The 11846-nt window shown below is 36.3% G+C and overlaps 2 protein-coding genes across 2 annotated transcripts; both read right to left on the bottom strand.

Annotated features, from left to right (window-relative positions):
• Positions 1-265: 265 nt before the first annotated feature.
• Positions 266-727, bottom strand: LOC121214892 (DELLA protein RGA2). The gene has a single exon (XM_041089390.1). The coding sequence runs from the start codon at positions 725-727 to the stop codon at positions 266-268; it is 462 nt and encodes a 153-aa protein (XP_040945324.1).
• A 2272-nt stretch (positions 728-2999) lies between these two features.
• LOC107906102 (uncharacterized) lies at positions 3000-11846 on the bottom strand. Its single transcript, XM_041087962.1, has 10 exons — positions 10553-11846; positions 10392-10426; positions 10177-10291; positions 9914-10065; positions 4245-4327; positions 4048-4158; positions 3849-3941; positions 3662-3742; positions 3230-3462; positions 3000-3137 (listed from the first exon to the last, which is right to left on the bottom strand). The coding sequence occupies exons 1-8, from the start codon at positions 10704-10706 to the stop codon at positions 3733-3735; spliced, it is 753 nt and encodes a 250-aa protein (XP_040943896.1). The 5' UTR covers positions 10707-11846; the 3' UTR covers positions 3000-3137; positions 3230-3462; positions 3662-3732.

The raw sequence follows: 11846 nt of genomic DNA, 5'->3' as shown, positions 1-11846 counted from the left end.
AAGTTATCATCTGGTGTTAGTGCCCGAGGACGTAGGTATAATTTACCGAACCTCGTTAAAACTCTTGTGTTCTTTTTTGTCCTATTTTTCTTTCAATATTTGAGGGTATAATAGTAGTATTTAATTGTGCTATTAAATTACTATAGAAGGGATATTCTGACTAAGGAAAGACTTGGTATTTAAGAGATCATTGTGATCCACCTCTCTTCCCTGGGAATTGAACTTTGTGTGATTTTTTAGTACAATAATTTACACGCTTCCGACCCTATTGGAACAACAGTTTTTTCAGAAATGGTGGAAGTATGTAACTTACACGGACGGGTAGAGGATAGCCGAAGAAGTTCGGTAGTGTACGAAGAACTGAACCCTGAAAACTGTAATACGGGATGGAGAAATCAATGAGGTGCAATCGCCTGTTTCCCATCAAAGCATCATCGATAACTTTTTTTATGACGCCATTAATATGGTAGCTGTTATAATGATAATATGGTGCAGGATCCACCGGGAAAGTGAAGTAGGAAGAAGCGGGATGCAGTCCGTAGGCTCGGCGAACCAGAGCGTCCGCAAAGTATTTCACCACTCTGCTTTGACATGCGTAGGGTCTCTCATCAACAAGAATCAAGATTTTCTGAAGCAAATCATCGGCGCTTTTCAGATCCCCATCTTCAATAGCTTTAGCGCAGGATGGTAACAATCTCAAGGCGGGGTCAAAAAAAGAAGAAGCCATGAAAGAAGGTGAGGTTCAACGGGGTTTGGGTAAAGCAGAAGAGAAATATGGTAGAAAAGAAAGTGAAAGCAGCAAGATGATCACTCAGGAAATGCAAAAGCAGTAGGAAATTAAATAATATCAACTTCATTGATCACTCACGCGGAATACTCGATGTTCCTATTTTGACTTTCTTTTTGCTTCCTACAAATTACCTGCCTGCAAATTAAATAATATCTCAACCTACTCTCTGGTTTTTTTTGTCTACATTAATACTAGAATTTCACAAATTTGATCCCTGATTTTGTATTCTAAAATGGTGTGATGTTATTATCTAATTTTTATAGAAATATATATATTTAAAGGTAAATTTATTAATTAATGAAGAGAACCATATAATTTAGAGAAAAAAATAACAAATACTCATAGCAGATAGTGAAGGACAAGCTCAAACAACACAACAAAAACTTTAGCTTCAGTATCATGACACAACAAAGACTTTATTAATTAATGAAAAGAATTATATAATTTAGAGAAAAATAATAAATACTCATCGTAAATAGTGAAGGATAACCTCAAACAATACACCAAAGACTTTAGCCTTAGTATCATATTATGAACACAATAAGGATAAGTAATTCTTATTGACTCATTAGGTTAGTGGAAGGCTGAGAGCCCCTACTATGTTATTGACTAATTGATTAAATAGATCCCGAAGTAGGAGTTAATTATGAACACTGAAACAAGTTAGTCTTCTTTCCTTTAATTTGATAAAATTTACAATTTGTTTCCACAATTGTTTTTATTATTTTTATAAAATAGCTTTTCTCATTACCTTAACAACAATCTTAATATAATTTAGTTATAAGTACTAACTAGACCCATTATCATAATATAATCTTAGGAACTATTGTAAAATTGTTAAAAATATTACATTACAAAGGGAATGTAAGATTACCTAAGGAATGTGTGTTATTGAGATTACCCCTTACATTCCGAATCTTAATATTATTGACTCAAAATAATGTTTGAAATCCAAAGATGAAATTCTATGCCAAAATATGCTTATTTGAACTTGAAATTGAGTTGCTCAAATATATCTCGAGTCGAGCTTGAACTTAAAAATTATGCTCAATCAAGACCGAACAGAAAAATCAATGCTCCATCAAATTCAAGCCGAGTATTAAGCTTCAAGTTTTGAATCAAACTTGAGCTTACAACTATTTGAACTCAACTTGGCTTAATTGCACCTCTAGTCAAATCTATTAGCTTAAGGTTGAATTCCTCCCACATTTGGTTCTTCAATTGATATTTTACTGAGTTTTTTTTTCTTTATTTATATTTTTATTAAAAATTTAGATAAATTTCCCCAAAAATTAAGACATTGAAATTTCCCCAAAGTCACCTTATTTGCATTTCTTTAATAGAGAATGGATAAAGACTGCAAAAAAAGTCCAGAAATTAAGACATTGAAATTTCCCCAAAGTCACCTTATTTGCATTTCTTTAATAGGCCTGCGTTGTCACTTTGCTGAAAACATTATTCTATGTTCTGCTGAAATTTGATACAGAAAAAAATACGATAAAAATCAACATTCAATTCCTTACCATTTTCTAGTTCAATTACCATTGTTGTTGGATTTCTTTTTTATCACATGTTAAGAGTTATATGACCCAAATCTTTATTAAAGAAATATAATATAATGACAAAACAATGGGATATATGTAGGGCTTAAGGCCGAAGGCCATGCCACATAAGTAGAATCCATAGAGAACTACACTTATTCTATTTGACATTGATTAGAATAAGATTTTTCAACCTTTAAATAGATGTAGTCGAAACTATTGTATCATTCGAATTCAACACTTTGAATTTCTCTTCTTCTCTCGTGATCTTTCTCGCTAGGGTTTTTCACGTAAATCTGTGTGTTTTGTTTTCTCTTTCTTATTGCTTTACAATCATTCTATTATCGTTACCGACGTTAGTTTTAACATCACAACATATTTATCAACTTGAAATATTTAAAAATGATTTAACAATCTCATTGACATTTGCCAAAAAATCAATAAAATTATAATTTAAATTTTAATATTTAATTAATTAATTTGAAAATAATTTTACTCTTCGACATAGAAAATAAGTATAAATCCGAGGTTGAAAATACCATACATGCATAAAAGATGAAAAAAGAAAGGAAAGAAAACTGATAAAATTCATCAAATTCTAGAAACTCGAATACACATTATTTGACTTTGAGCGCGCCCAAACAAGGCATTAATCTTTTTATTTTCTGATATGCAATCTTCCACGGTATAAATCAAGAAAGATACGTCGTCGGAAATGAATCATATCTTTTTGTGTAAAAGGGAAGAAATCACCATACGTAAGACAATCACCATATTTCATTACGAACACCCCACAATCAACCGAGCTTTGCATTATAGTAAAAAAAAATGAATGTAAGATACTAAATAAATAAATAAAGGTTAGAAAAGTCGTAGATTTTCAAAGACGGATGCTTACTTCTTCTGCTGAGGAATATCAGTACGCGCCACATATGGCCATTCATTTGCATCTTTATAACCAAATTCTGGCAATAAAAAGCTTTTGAACCATTGTAATATTTTATCAACATTTTTGGAATTGAGAGATAGTATTCCAGAAGATTGGTACGGATCCAAGCATGAAAATTTCTTTGCATTGATATCAACATAGAAAAGAACCCAATGATCTGATAAGCACAATGGTAGAAATAGCTGCAATCACACAAAAAACAACTAAAACATTATATCCATTCTTATTACTTACTGTCAATGATTTAAATAATATTTGATATTTTCGATTTGAGTTTTTTCTACTTTAATATTTGTTGTAATTGAATTCAATTTACATTTATATTCATAAACACAATTTAAATCTCAATTATAAGCCAGAAAAGAGAGATGTTTTACTTACCTTATGTACACCGCTTAGGTGATCAGGTTTATACCGAGCTAACACCTCTTGTTCCGATCTGGATCCTTTTATCAAGAGATTCTAATGATAGAATGAATATAGGTTAAGTACTCGTGCCTTGTTTTTATAAATAGTAACAATTTTAATTTGAAATATTATTAGTTTTTGACAAGATCAAGATTCTTACCGCTGCTTGAGAGTCAAATGAATAGTGATTGATGTATGCTTTTGAAAATTTACGAGATCTCTCCTTAAGCAATTTGAAAAAAGCATTAATGACCTACACAAATACATTATCATGAAAGCGATACGAGTACATGAGTTACGAGTTACGAGTTACGGAATTAATTTATGCCCCAAATGTTATACATTTAATGATTACTTACAACTTCATTAATATGGTACTTTTTTGAGTTTCAGTACTTCTTGGCACCATGAGTAAAGGTTCCAATTTATCACCCGTCAAATTGAGTTCTTTACCTCGTCCAAGTGATTTTCTGTGAAACATAAACTTAGATATATCGTTAGATTATAGTGATCAGTTGATATTCCAAAATTTAATTCATCGAAGCTAGTAACATACCGATTCAATTTTTTCCTTTCCAACTTATCTAGCCGTTCATAGTCTTTGTTTGTAAAGTTTGAGACTAAATATACCCGAACATCCTATAAAAATAAAACAAAAAAAAAGGCATGATGTAAAATAATTAATATATGCATAAAACTAACTGAATGTATGAATATATTGTTGGGAAGAAACCGAACAACCGAAACAAAGCGAAAGCACAACCGGTGTTCTTTCTCTCCTTATAACTCCTGTAAAAATTATGGCAAGCACAATAGCACAAGATATGTTCTCTAGCAACCTTAATCAACCACAAATCAACTAATGCAACCACAACAAAATAAATAGAGACACCGATATTTTACGTGGAAAACCCTTCTAAATTAAGGGTAAAAACCACGGGACTTTAGAGTCCGATAAAGAGCTCCACTATCATCAAATGTTCAACTACAAGATCACAATATCAAGCCTACAACAAGCATTCAACACCGACAAGGCTAACAACATGTAATCTTTAGCAAAAGAGAGAAAAATGAGAGAACATCACCAAAAACGTAGCTGCTGAAAAATGGGTATTTCCGACGCTACAAGACTCGGATGAAAAATCCGACCGTACAAAGTCAAGAACACCTTATCACCTAGCTGCTGTCCAAAAATCAGCTCAATCGAACCACGGATGGACCTTCGATCGAAGAGTTGATCACTGCTGCACCAAGCTTGAAAATCTGATTTTTTTTTATTCTCTTTCTCTCTATTTTTTCTTTAGCTCTCTGCTAAAATTTTGCCCAACACCCGTTAAAAAACCCAAAATGGCTTTTTTTGACAAAACCAAAGAAGGGACAAAACATTATGGCATAAAATATGGGTTTCCCACATAGTGGGACCCATACCCAACAAATCTCCCCCTCCAACTATGTGGGGAATGCCTCCATACCGGAGGTCAAACAACATGCTTCAAATTTTCCTCTTGGTAAGGCCTTCGTCAACATATCAGCACCATTATCATTAGTGTGTATCTTCTCAAGCTCTAACAGCTTAGCTTCAAGAACATCTCGTATCCAATGGTACCTCACATCAATATGCTTAGATCTAGCATGAAAAGTTGAGTTCTTACCAAGATGAATAGCACTCTGGCTATCACAGTACAGGACATACTTCTCCTGAGTAAAACCAAGCTCATGCACAAACTTCTTCATCCAAAGCATCTCCTTACACGCTTCGGTTGCTGCAATGAACTCTGATTCGGTGGTGGACAATGCAACACACTTTTGCAGTCTCGATTGCCATGCCACAGCTCCCCCTGCATAAGTGATTAAGTAACCTGAAGTAGATCTCCTCGAGTCAATGTCTCCGGCCATGTCTGAATCCGTATACCCAACAAGAACAGGTTTCTCATTGCCGAAACAAAGTTTCATGTTGGAAGTGCCACGAAGATATCTCATAATCCACTTCACTGCATTCCAATGCTCTCTGCCTGGATTAGAAAGAAACCGACTAACTGTACCAACGGCATAAGCCAAGTCTGGTCTCGTGCAAACCATTGCGTACATCAAACTACCCACGGCTGAAGAGTAAGGGATTTTCTGCATCTCTTCCTTCTCCTTTTCTGTGGAAGGACTATGCTTAACACTCAATCTAAAGTGCATAGCAAAGGGAGTATTCACCGCTTTAGCTTTGTCCATACTAAACCTTTGAAGTACTTTCTCAATGTACCTCTCTTGTGATAACCATAATTTCTTGGCCTTTCTATCACGTGTCAGTCTTATGCCAAGAATTTGCTTTGCTGGCCCCAAATCCTTCATTGCAAAGGATTTACTCAACTCTTGTTTCAACTTTTCAATTCTAGAAGCATTCTGACCAACAATAAGCATATCATCAACATAGAGCAAAAGAATAATAAAATCATCACCAGAGAATCTCTTAACAAACACACAATGATCAGAAGTAGTCTTCTTGTAGCCTTGCTCCCCCATAACAGACTCAAACTTCTTGTACCATTGCCTTGGAGCTTGCTTCAAACCATACAAGCTCTTCTTCAATCTGCACACATAGTCCTCTTTCCCTTGTGCAACAAAACCCTCTGGCTGCTCCATGTAAAGCTCTTCTTCCAAGTCACCATGAAGAAAAGCAGTTTTCACATCCATTTGTTCAACCTCTAGGTCATAACAAGCTACCAAACTCAGTATAGTTCTGATAGAGGACTTCTTCACAACCGGAGAAAATATTTCTTCAAAATCAACCCCCTTTTTCTGAGTATAACCCTTGACGACCAATCTAGCTTTGTATCGTGGAGATGAAGACTTCTCTTCTTGCTTCAACCTGTAAACCCACCGATTCTTCAAAGCTCTTTTGCCTTTAGGCAGTTTCACCAATTCAAAAGTATGGTTCTCATGCAAGGATTGAAGTTCGTCTTTCATCGCTTCAACCCACTGATCTTTGCATTCACTCTCCATAGCCTCTTCATAACATTCAGGTTCTCCCCCGTCAGTCAAAAGAACATATTCATCAGGAGAATACCTGACAGAAGATCGTCGATCTCTGGAAGACCTTCGAAGTGGAACTGCTGGTGGAGCTATAGGTGCTTGTTGTTGATCATTCACAACATCATCCATGGGAGTATCAAAGTCACCTATAGTCTGATGGTCACCACTAACATCACCATGCACAACATCCTGGATAGGATCTGGTGAAGAGTCTAGGGGAACCGGATTCACATCGATCAAGTCACCACTACCTTGTGAATCCACTTTCTCCGTCTTATCAATGTCATCAATGGTCTGATCCTCAATGAAGACAACATCTCTGCTTCTCACGAGTTTCTTCTGAACTGGATCATAGAGTCTATAACCAAACTCACCATCTAGACCATAACCAATAAAAATGCATTGTCGAGCCTTGGCATCCAACTTGGATCTTTCATCCTTTGGAACATGAACAAATGCTTTACAACCGAACACACGTAGGTGATCATATGACACGTCTTTACCAAACCAAACTCTATCTGGCACATCACCTTTCAAAGGAACACTAGGAGACAGATTTATCACATGTGTCACTGTATTCAAAGCTTCAGCCCAAAACGATCTTGGTAACTTTGCATCTGACAACAAACATCTGACTCTCTCAATCAATGTTCGGTTCATTCTTTCAGCTAACCCATTTAACTGTGGAGTCTTTGGTGGTGTTCTCTGATGTCTGATTCCCTGTCGCAGACAATACTCATGAAACGACCCTGTGTACTCGCCACCATTATCAGTACGAATGCACTTCAACTTCTTCCCAGTTTCCCTTTCAACTGATGCTTGAAACTGTTTAAACACCTCAAAGACTTGATTTTTAGACTTCAAAGTGTAAACCCATAGCTTTCTTGAACAATCATCAATGAAAGTCACAAAGTAAAGTGCACCACCATGTGATCTTACTTTTATCGGACCACAAACATCTGAATGGACCAACTCTAGCAACTCTGATTTCCTATGAGGAGGATGGCTTCTAAATGAAACTCTTTTCTGCTTTCCTGCTAGACAATGAGCACAATTCTTCAGTGTAGCATTCTTTAAACCTGAAAGTTGATTCTTCTTCGCTAAACAGTTAAGCCCCTTCTCACTCATGTGACTGAGTCGTTTATGCCACAACTCAGTTGAGTTGTCATTCAGTGTCACATTCACCGTCTCTCGAGAAGTCAAAGCTTGCATCAAGTACAAATTTGAGCTCTTCTTTCCTCGAGCCACAACCAAGGAGCCTTTAGTCAGCTTCCACTGCCCTTCACTGAAAGTGTTACAGAATCCCTCATCATCAAGTTTTCCTGCAGAAATCAAATTCAAACGGACATCCGGTGCATGTCTGACATCCTTGAGAGTTAACTTTGTTCCATTGTTACTTACCAAGCTAACATCTCCCATACCAATAACCGAAACCAAACCATCATTACCCATCTTCAATACCCCAAAATCACCAGGAGTATAAGATGTGAAGAATTCCTTCCTCGACGTGACATGAAGTGATGCACCAGTATCAATCACCCAACTAGTCTCGTCGCATGCTAGGTTGACCAAATTCTGATCACAAATAACTAACAAATCTTCACGAGTAACAGTAGCAACACGCTCGAATTTTTCATCGTCATTCCGGTCGTGTTTATCACCACCACTTTTGTTCTCTTTCTTCCACTTGAAGCAATATTTCTTGATATGGCCTTTCTTACCACAATGATGACACTCAAGATTCTTGTATCTCGATCTTGACTTGCTTCGGCTTTTATCTCTACCCTTTCCATCTTTGTCTCTGTTTCTCCCCCTGTTCTCGATAACCAACACCTCGGACTGTGATGTAGAACCCTGAGATCTTCTTCTAACCTCTTCATTCAACACACCACTCTTAGCCAAATCCAAAGTAATAATACCCTGTGGGGCAGAATTAATGAGTGAGACTCGAAAGGTCTCCCAAGAGTCTGGTAGAGTAGCAAGCAACCAAAGTCCTAAAATCTCGTCATCAAATTTGACACCCATACCAAGCAACTGATTCATCATACTCTGAAATTCACTAACATGGTCAGCTATAGACATTCCTTCTTTATATTTCAGCGCCATCATTTTCTTCAGCAAAAATAACTTGTTATTGCCCGACCTCGAAGCATACAAGCTTTCAAGCTTCTCCCACAATGTTCGAGCATGTGTCTCCTGATCAATGTGATTGTAAACATTTTCTTCAACAAATTGCCGAATAAAGCCACACACTTGTTGATGCTCAAATTCCCATTCTTCATCACTTTTCGAATCGGGTTTTGAGTAGTAAAGACCGGAAGATGCAAAGCCTTCACAAACAACAAGTCCTTCATTTTATTCCGCCAAAGTTGATAATTTGTGCCATTCAACATAATCATCTTGCTCGTATTAATTTCCATAATTATCTGACACAATAACCAAGCTCTGGTACCAGTTTGTTGGGAAGAAACCGAACAACCGAAACAAAGCGAAAGCACAACCGGTGTTCTTTCTCTCCTTATAACTCCTGTAAAAATTATGGCAAGCACAATAGCACAAGATATGTTCTCTAGCAACCTTAATCAACCACAAATCAACTAATGCAACCACAACAAAAATAAATAGAGACACCGATATTTTTACGTGGAAAACCCTTCTAAATTAAGGGTAAAAACCACGGGACTTTAGAGTCCGATAAAGAGCTCCACTATCATCAAATGTTCAACTACAAGATCACAATATCAAGCCTACAACAAGCATTCAACACCGACAAGGCTAACAACATGTAATCTTTAGCAAAAGAGAGAAAAATGAGAGAACATCACCAAAAACGTAGCTGCTGAAAAATGGGTATTTCCGACGCTACAAGACTCGGATGAAAAATCCGACCGTACAAAGTCAAGAACACCTTATCACCTAGCTGCTGTCCAAAAATCAGCTCAATCGAACCACGGATGGACCTTCGATCGAAGAGTTGATCACTGCTGCACCAAGCTTGAAAATCTGATTTTTTTTTATTCTCTTTCTCTCTATTTTTCTTTAGCTCTCTGCTAAAATTTTTGCCCAACACCCGTTAAAAAACCCAAAATGGCTTTTTTTGACAAAACCAAAGAAGGGACAAAACATTATGGCATAAAATATGGGTTTCCCACATAGTGGGACCCATACCCAACATATATATAACCAAAGAAATGACGTATGAACCTGTTCACACCATTGCCCCTGCTCCTTTAATGTTGTTTCATCATCAGACTCGGAAGATGAGCTCTGAACTTGATCTGATTGATCAAAGTCGGATGATGAATCATCACTCGAAATTTCATTTACGTTCTTAAAGTTTCTTCCATGATTAAATTCTGTAACGAAAAGCTTTGCTTAATAATTTAAGCCTTTCCAATTTCATATTAACATTGACATTCGAGTTTGAGTAACATAGTAGTTAATAATAATAAGTATAGATCAATTACCATTGTTGTTGAAATCTTTGGCATTATCTTCGGTACTAATAGCTTTCTCACAATTCGAAGGTTTGGATTTTTTTCTGACACAAGTGTCTTCATCCAGCTTCCTTTTTCCTTTATCCTATGAAATGAAAATGCATTAAGGTAATTCAGTTTTCAAGGCATATGAAAAAAAATTCAATGGAGACAACTTCTAATCATAATTTATGTACAATGCCTACCGTAGTTTGTGTGGGTTCATGATTTTCTCCATCATCTGTGATAGCAAATCAACACTGTTAAGTGATAAGATAATGTAATACTAAACAACAGAGTAGACCCTAAATGAAGTGTAGGAAAATATAAATTGACGGATCTAAACAAATTAAGAGTAAAGACTTACTTCCTTTTGGAGATTCCAACCAGTTTTCACTGCATACCAAAGCTTCCATGCTCTCAGGATTCAAGATATTGTAGGCTCGATTATTGATCGTGGCCTTAATATTTGAACACGATGTGAAAATTGATACCGGAATAGCGAGGAAATCTCGAGCCATCTTTGCAAGTATTGGAAACTTTTGAGATTTATCACACCACCAACCAAGTATGTCAATGATTGCTCCATCCTGGGAAGTAAAGGTTCATCTAAGTAAAGCTCAAGCTCTGACTTCGATGTGGCCTCATTAAAGTTGCTTGCAGTTACAAATTTACTGAAGGAGTCCCAAATAGAATTATTTCCAAGCCAATTGGTATCATCCAAGACTGAAGCTGATATGGTTTGATTTTTGGTTTCATTGGCATACTCATTGTAGACATTCGTAAGAACTTCACGAAACGTGTTCAATGGCACCTTACTATCATGGCCATAAATCAATATATATGAGAACTCCACAACTTTAAATTTTAACCTTGGATCAAGAACAGATGCAACAGCTAATGCCGAATTGCATAATCTCCAATAGTGGTCGAATCTCCTCTTCATCAATGTAACAAATGAAGGATTGATTTTTTCCAACTGAAGAAATTTCATGTATATGTGACAAAGCTTTGGAAAGTACAAGCTTACAGTAAGGGATTGAGTTCCTTTGATATCATCAAAGCATCTCAAACAACTCTGTAGAGCTGCTGCATTCTCCCATTCCTCCGTTGATGGGTTTAGTTTAAAATTGCCATCAATTTGCTCCAGTTTACGAAAGATTTCTCTTGATCTCAAAGCACTATCAAGTATGCCAAAGTCTGATTCCAGCTTGAGAGAAAGATCATCCCATGATTTCCCATCTTGTAGCTTCACTTGATCTACAGCTTCTTGGAATTTCAATCTTCCATGTTTTGTTTCAGTGACATATTCAATGGACTTCTTTAAATTAAAAAGTAGGTCATCCATCTCACGAAACCCGTCCTCAAGAAGAGTGCAATTGATGAACCAATGAGTTGAAGAAAGGGAGACTAGATTACTGAGACAATTTTCTTTTATCTGTTGAACCATACTGTCATCCAAAAAAGAGTTATCCACAGTTATGGAACATACTTTACTGCCTATATTCCACTCCGAAACTAAGCTCTGAATAATCCCACCAACAGCTTTTGTGTCATTGATATGCTCCAAAGTTCTCAAACCAAGAGTCTTCATCTTTAGTTCCCAACCATCATCAATAAAATGTGCTATCAAACAACAATATGCAGTCTTTCCATGATTG

Source organism: Gossypium hirsutum, chromosome D02 (genome assembly GCF_007990345.1).
Source record: "Gossypium hirsutum isolate 1008001.06 chromosome D02, Gossypium_hirsutum_v2.1, whole genome shotgun sequence".
NCBI lineage: Eukaryota > Viridiplantae > Streptophyta > Magnoliopsida > Malvales > Malvaceae > Gossypium > Gossypium hirsutum.
This window is presented reverse-complemented; position numbering and strand designations above follow the sequence as displayed.

Bases quoted from the DNA above. Each gene is read 5' to 3' on its own strand.
- LOC121214892 (XM_041089390.1), bottom strand. From the start codon at position 727: ATGGCTTCTTCTTTTTTTGACCCCGCCTTGAGATTGTTACCATCCTGC.
- LOC107906102 (XM_041087962.1), bottom strand. From the start codon at position 10,706: ATGGCTCGAGATTTCCTCGCTATTCCGGTATCAATTTTCACATCGTGT. The intron at 4,328-9,913 runs GTTCATACGTCA...TTATTTTTATAG, and splicing joins AGGGGCAATGGTGTGAACAG to GATGTTCGGGTATATTTAGT. The intron at 4,159-4,244 runs GTATGTTACTAG...TATGTTTCACAG, and splicing joins GAAAGGAAAAAATTGAATCG to AAAATCACTTGGACGAGGTA.